Below are 6,772 nucleotides of genomic sequence, written 5' to 3'. Positions count from 1 at the left end.
CTAATATTCAGCGGTATGCATTCAATAGGCGATGCTATTGAGCGACACGCATAGATGCAGCAGCAGCAGCATCGGCAGTGTTTGGCCGGCTAAATATATCCTCGTCCCTATTCAAGCAACACGGCCGACGACTTTAATTAAATATCGGGCGCTGACGACCGCCGAGGAGGAATGCGCATTGCACTGTATGCGCCGCGAGGCGGTGGCGCTGGTTGGGCGGTGGTGCGTGAGGAGTTCTTCACTGGCCCAGCTGGACAGATGAGGATAACCTCCCGGGCAGGGGCGAGACTTGAAGACCGATCCGAGACGACAACGTGATTTCAATGTGACCCCTGCAGCCATTGGTGGCCGCTACGTGCAAGGATTCACACCGATAAACAACAACACAAACTATTATCACATTCCGAAATCGGATCACATCCCCGTAACCGTGACGATCAGTGCATTGTGTAAGTTGTGGCATCGTGGGCCATTAATCAACTTACAAATCTCCTCCCACCCCCCCACCACCCCCCCCACCACCACCTATCACCTCTCTCCACCGCACTTCGTCTTTGCCCCTGCGCCTTATTAGGCCCCATACGCGCCCGTGCGCTCCGGTGCAGTTGCACCGCCTGCGCACCGGGTAGAGTGCAAGCGCTGACAGGCGCCTCTCTCCTCGCGCGCCTCTCGCAAGACACGGGGCACCAGCGGCAGGGGAGCGAGCGTGGGGCGGGCAAGGGGTGCCTTGGCCTCGCCCCTGGTGGCCAGAGCCACGAGTGCCCCCTCCCATCCTTCACAAGCACCATGGAATATATGTTCACAACAACGGTATAAAAAGACAAGAACACGTACGGCACGATGCGATGAGGCAAGAGAACCCGCGACATATAACAGGCTACGGTGCGCATCCCCTGAGCTGATAATGTAGTTCCGCTACAGATTGAACACATTCGTCAATAACACCTTGGCCATCGAAGTGAAACTTTTTTTCTTTATATATACCAGGCGACGTTTCTGGCAATCACTCTGCTTGCTCCGACGAAGGTGTTGAGATTGTGTCCTTCGCGCTCATGCACCACTGCCAACGCAGCATCAAAACGAGAGCATGGTAACAGCGACAAGAGCGTTCAACGGAGTTGACCTCCGGTCCCGAGCGTCGACGCAACCGCGCGGTGCCGCCCGCTTCGGTGCGCTCGTCCTCGTCACGTGACGACGAGGTCACGTGACGAGGTGCGACACCGAACAAATCAAGAGAATGGCTCGATCTTCGAGGGCTTGTTTAAATGAACGTGGCAATTAATGACAGCCGGCGAGGCGCAAGAGACCGCGCGTGATGAGACTCGGGAGTGCTTTGATAGCCCCTGTGCTTGTGCATTATATATATGATATAGAGACGTGCGTGGGAGCTGACTTCGCTCGATTTTGATTTGCTTTAGCGTCAGACTCTTCCTAAGGGTTAGTTCAAGAATAATAATAAAAAAATGTGAGCAGAAATATGAGGTCACATTTGTAAGAGCACTCTCCAAAAATGTTTGGGGGCCCAAAAAAACGTGAAAGTTTGATTGTCGGATTTTGTTCCCGTTATAAAGCAGAGCCTCGGATTTATTATTTGTGCCAAATTTAAACTTTCTCTGAGAACTTTCCTTTCTCGACGACAACATGATTAAATATTACAGAACGCTCACCACTCGCTCACTCTCGACTGGCTAGAAATGCACACACACACAAGGTTCTAGATAGAGGGTGGTAGACTCCATCACACCCCACCCCCGCAAAGAGAGAGAGAGAGACCTCTCCTGGGCCTGAAACTTAGCTGGGAAAATGAGCAGAGCTGCGTTGAGCCAGAGAGCGGCAAACAGTTGCCCCTGGCGCCGCTTCTGTACGCAACGAAATGGGCTGGGCGTACAGAGGAAACCATGAATCACTCGAAAATGTATGGGAATGTCTTGAATTTCCCTTGGGAAATGTAAACTCGCTTACATAACCGCGCGCGCGCGGCGCGACTGTTTTGTAGATAAACTTGGGATTTAAGCGGTCAGCAGAACTCCGTGCGCTTGTGACCTCTGCATGGCTCTGCCTGCAGCTCTTCACAGCGGCGATCGTGGGCTTCGCGAAACTTAAGCCGGGGGGGGGGGGGGCGTTTGACGTTGGCTGAAACTCCACGCATCGCGGTTTTTCGTTGCCCCCCCCCCCTTCCCCCTTCGTCTAAACGCTGCCTCGACTCCCCCCCCCCCCAGCCGCCGAAGCGACGGCGAAGCGGCGGTGACGCAGAAGGAGATCGCCGTCGAACCGTCGGCTTGGAGCAAAGAGGCCGCGGTGGAGCGGGCGACCTTTGGCGGAGGGACGCGGGGCCCGACGCGGCCCCGCTGAACACGCCGGACGAGCGCCGCGGTGGCCGTGCGCTAAATGCGCCGCATTAACGACGTCAATTAGTTCTGTCCCAGCGGTGCGTGCGGGGCATCGCAGTAGTTAGGAGGAGGGGTGTTGGGGGGTGGTGGTGGGAGTATTTACAGAGGGCAGGATATTGTCCTGGCAGGGGTACGGAGTCGGGGGTAGGTGGGGGGTCGGCAGCTCGCCGAGCTATAAACTGGGCAGGATGTGGGGGCATGTTCGCACGCCGACGTAGAACTCCGCTCGGAACTCTCCAGCGCCTGCGGACACTCACTCGCGGTTTCGTCGATTACGAGAGAGGGGAGCAAGAGCGCGCGGGGTGACCCGGGATACTAGGGCACATCTCATCGGGGGTGGAGTACACCTGGGCCTTGCTGTGGTAGTGGGGAGAGAGGGGGTGGGGATAGCATCGTCGCCGTGATGAAGGTCCCGAGAGCGGCGTGCTGGCTCGTGCTGCTGCTGCACGGGGCACTGCTGCTCCTCGGCACGGGGTGTCGCGGGTCGGAGCCCGCGGAGACGCTCTGCGCGGGGGACGCGTGCTACGCGCTGCAGTTCGGCAAGAGAGACTTCGACGAGGCCCAGGAGTTCTGCGAGGGCAAGGGGGGCAGCTTGACCACGGCGAGGAGCCCGGAGGAGGCCGCGATGCTGGAAACTCTCATCTCGAGCTTCGAGGCGAAGAGACCGACGCCTTCGCCGCAGGGAAAGAAGACGCCCAAAACCAAGGTGTGGATGGGACTGCGCAGGAGGAGGCGGCAGTGCGTCGCGCCCAAGAAGGCGCTGCGAGGCTTCTCGTGGGTGAACGGCGACGACGCGGGGAGCTACTCCAACTGGGGCAAGGAGCCGGTGGAGTCGTGCACGGCAGAGCGGTGCGTGGTGCTCTCCTACCGCTTCTACGTCGTGCGCAAAACCGGCGAGGTCGACCTCAAGTGGGAGGAAGGCAACTGCAACGCGCAGACCGAGTTCATCTGCAAGTACACGTACGCGCACATGTGCCCGCGGCTGGCGCTGCAGGGGCCCGGGCACGCCGTCTACACGACGCCCTTCGGGGCCACCAGCTCGCAGCACTTTCTGGTGCCGGAGGGCTCCACGGCCGAGGTCTACTGCGACCACACGGAGCCAGGCAGCAGCGCGGCCTCGCGCTCCGTGTCCACGTGCGAGAGTCACGGATGGTCGACGCCAAGCGTGTCGTGTCCTCCGCCGGCGGAGCAGTCCGCGGGGTGTGGAGCCAACAACGGCGGCTGCGACCACATCTGCAGACCGGGGTCACACGGAGACGGCGGCGGGGGTCACCGCTGCCAGTGCATCCCTGGCTTCAACCTCGGCCCGGACGGGCGCACCTGCGTGTCCCCAGCCGTAGCCACGGACCCGTGCCTGTCGAGCCCGTGCTCGCACGAGTGCGTGCCCGGCGGGCCCGGGGAGGGCTACGCGTGCGCGTGCCCGCCGGGGTACGAACTCGACTCGGGGTCACGCGCGTGCGTCGACGTGGACGAGTGCTCCCCGGAGCGGCCGTGGTCTCCGTGCGAGATGCTGTGCGCCAACACGCCGGGCTCGTTCGAGTGCTCGTGCGTGGAGGGCTTCGTGGTGGACCCGGACAACGCGCGCGGCTGCGTGCTCAGAGACGCGTGCAGCCTGCGCAACTGCGAGCACGGCTGCGAGACGGGCGACGTCGCGGGCGACGCGGAGTGCCGCTGTGACCCCGGCTACGAGCTGGACGAGGACGGGGAGAGCTGCCGCGACGTGGACGAGTGCGAGCTCGGCCTCTGCGACCAGCTGTGCGAGAACGCGCCGGCTGGCAACTTCACCTGCGGCTGCAGCCAGGGATACTTCCTGGGCGAGGACGGCAGCAGCTGCTTCCTGGCCACGGAGAGCGCGGACTACGACCAGATGATCAAAGACTTGGGCAGACTCTACGAGGACCGTTCGGAGGCGGCGGTCGTCGGAGGCGCCGCGACTTTCGCGCCGGGGTCGCTTTCAACGACGTGGGGCGACGAGCGACCGCGCTCCGTCGCGAGCCTGGACACCGCCTCCTCGGCTACGCCACCGACAACTTCCCGCTCGCGTGTCGGCGTCCTGGGGCAGAGAGAAGAGGGCGACGCGTCGAGCGGGCACGGCGTCGCGGACAGCACGTGGCTGACCGTGGCGACGGTGGTGGCGGTCGTGTTCATCCTGCTGGCGGTGATCATCTCGATTTTGGCCGCGTGCCGCCACCGCTACCACCTCCGCCGCCGCCAACGCGAGCAGGAGCAGAGCAAGCAGTCGGTGGACGAGCTCTGGATGGCGGTGCCCGATTCCGTCCGGTCGACGCCGGTCGCGTCGGCCGCGTCGGCGGGGCCAGCGAGCAGCCCGACGCGCGTCAGAGACTCCGAGAACGGGGCGCGGGCTTCGAGTCAGGCGGACGATCAGAGCCGGGGGGGCCGTGAGCTGGCTGGGCAGCGAGAGCCAGGTGACCTCTCGCTCTTCGAGGTCAATGGGGGCAGCGGCCACGTCGGCCACGCCACTAACGCCCTCTCCGACATCCTGAACGAGGACGGCGGAGGCGAAGTTATTGTCGTCGATTAGAGGTTTACACTCGCGTCGGTAAATGCACGCGTCCGTGTCGTCCGTAACGAAACAAAACAAGACCACGTTTTATTTGCAGGCAGCAGATGTGGGTCATATATACAAGGGGCTTAATTCAGTCGGAGTTGTCCAAGGTTGAGCTCCGGAAAATACAACCCTATTCACTCCTGCCCTCCTCTCCGGGGGCGGGGGGGGGGTGCTGGAAACATGTTCAGTGACAAATTAAGCCCTGGTCACACAAATGTGTGTGTATGTGCTTGTGTACGCTCGCACAGGACAACACTTGTAGAATGCAGTGTGTGTACAAAGTACGAGAGTCGGTGTGTTTGCGCGCGTTACCTCGCGGTTTGAATGTAAAGCTGATGGCGCCGTTGAACACGTGCGCGGCTCACGTTATACAATAAACACACGCGAGCCCCGTGTCTCAGCGCTGATAACACTCGTCAAATAGGCGCTTCTCTCCCTCTCTCTCTCTCACCTCCCCCCACCGCCGATCGCCCACTATGTAGTCATCGTTGTGTGTAAACAAATGTTTAAGCGCCGGTGTTCAAGTCTAATGTCGTAGCGCATGCATTTTTAAAATCGCGTTCATCTCGTTTTAAGCGGACAAGCAAAGCCTTCACTGGACTGTAAAAGCGAACAGCAAGGTACGACCAAATCACGATACACGCGCCCGATGTTGTCAAACATCAGAAGCTAAGCCGGCGTTGGACCTGGTTAGGACGAGGATGGGAGCTCCGGGAGCGAAGTGTGGTGGGTTTTTCTCCGTGAGCCAAACAAAGAATGAACATCATTGGCCGAACGCTGGAGCGCTGGTCAAGACGGAAGGTCAAGATGCAAGCCCGCAAAGTGCCCTTCTCGTGTCACCGCGAGCAGGAAGGGGCAGAGGTGATTTAAAAAAAAAACACTTTACTGGCCCCAAGAGACTCGGCGAGGCTTCTCCGGTAAATAAATGAATCAACAACATTATCATTAAACTGCGTACATTATAAAAGCCGACACTACAAATGTATTTACGTATGGAAGCTCCGCGCATACACGTGCTGTATGTAAAATGAATGTCCCTTTATTGCCGCGTCAACGGCTGCACACAGACTCTGACACAAGAGCAGTCACATGCACTGGATATTCGTGTAAAAAACAAAGCTTTCTAGCTCATCGGGATTTCTCCAGTATAAATATTCTTATTCTAGTCCTAACGACCCCACACGTGGTCAACATTTGGGCTGAGTTTCTCACTCGATATTAAAAAAAAACACTGTTAGGCAGTCGTGCAATGTGGGGGGCGGCGTAAGGCACTATCACTCAAAGTAAAATGTCCACCTATCTATAATAATAAAAAAAAACAGTCCTGTATTATTTGACAACTACATGCCTACAATCGTATGAACAGGTTTGACAAAATAAAATATGTATATATATATGCAGGTTTCTGCAAAAATATTTCGGGTGCCAAAACACTAATTTGCGCAATAGCATTCCAGACTGATGTGCCCGAGTACTGCTTCGTGCTAATATAAATAGATGCTCGAACGCGTTAAAATTTCCATCTAATTTGCATATGAATGGTGGGGGGAGGTGTGGGAGTTAACGTGGGACAATGGGAAAACGTTCTGCCATTGGTTCAGCAAGGGGCGGGGGGAGGGAAGAGGGGGGGCTGCCTGCAGTTGACACACAGGTTTGAGTATTACAAACGCCACGACCATAATTGACCTCGCCACGAGAATGTGGAAAGTCCAGCACCTGGCCGCTCCAGGCACCGGATAACGAAAGTTGCCACTGCTTCAGGCTCGGTGTGGACATGGAAACGTTGAGCTGACTTCAAGAATAAATTTCACCA

At 58.2% G+C, this 6,772-nt stretch overlaps 1 protein-coding gene across 1 annotated transcript; it reads left to right on the top strand.

The window, feature by feature from the left end:
• The first annotated feature begins 2,569 nt into the window (after positions 1-2,569).
• On the top strand, positions 2,570-6,354 carry LOC144720063 (thrombomodulin-like). The gene has a single exon (XM_078596516.1). The coding sequence runs from the start codon at positions 2,794-2,796 to the stop codon at positions 4,930-4,932; it is 2,139 nt and encodes a 712-aa protein (XP_078452642.1). The 5' UTR covers positions 2,570-2,793; the 3' UTR covers positions 4,933-6,354.
• Positions 6,355-6,772: the final 418 nt, after the last annotated feature.

This window comes from Lampetra planeri, chromosome 7, assembly GCF_965212315.1.
Source record: "Lampetra planeri chromosome 7, kcLamPlan1.2.h2, whole genome shotgun sequence".
NCBI lineage: Eukaryota > Metazoa > Chordata > Hyperoartia > Petromyzontiformes > Petromyzontidae > Lampetra > Lampetra planeri.
Note: the sequence above shows the minus strand (reverse complement) of the source record. Positions and strands in the feature narration are given on the sequence as shown.

Excerpts from the sequence above, each read along its gene's own strand:
- LOC144720063 (XM_078596516.1), top strand. The coding sequence starts at position 2,794 with ATGAAGGTCCCGAGAGCGGCGTGCTGGCTCGTGCTGCTGCTGCACGGG.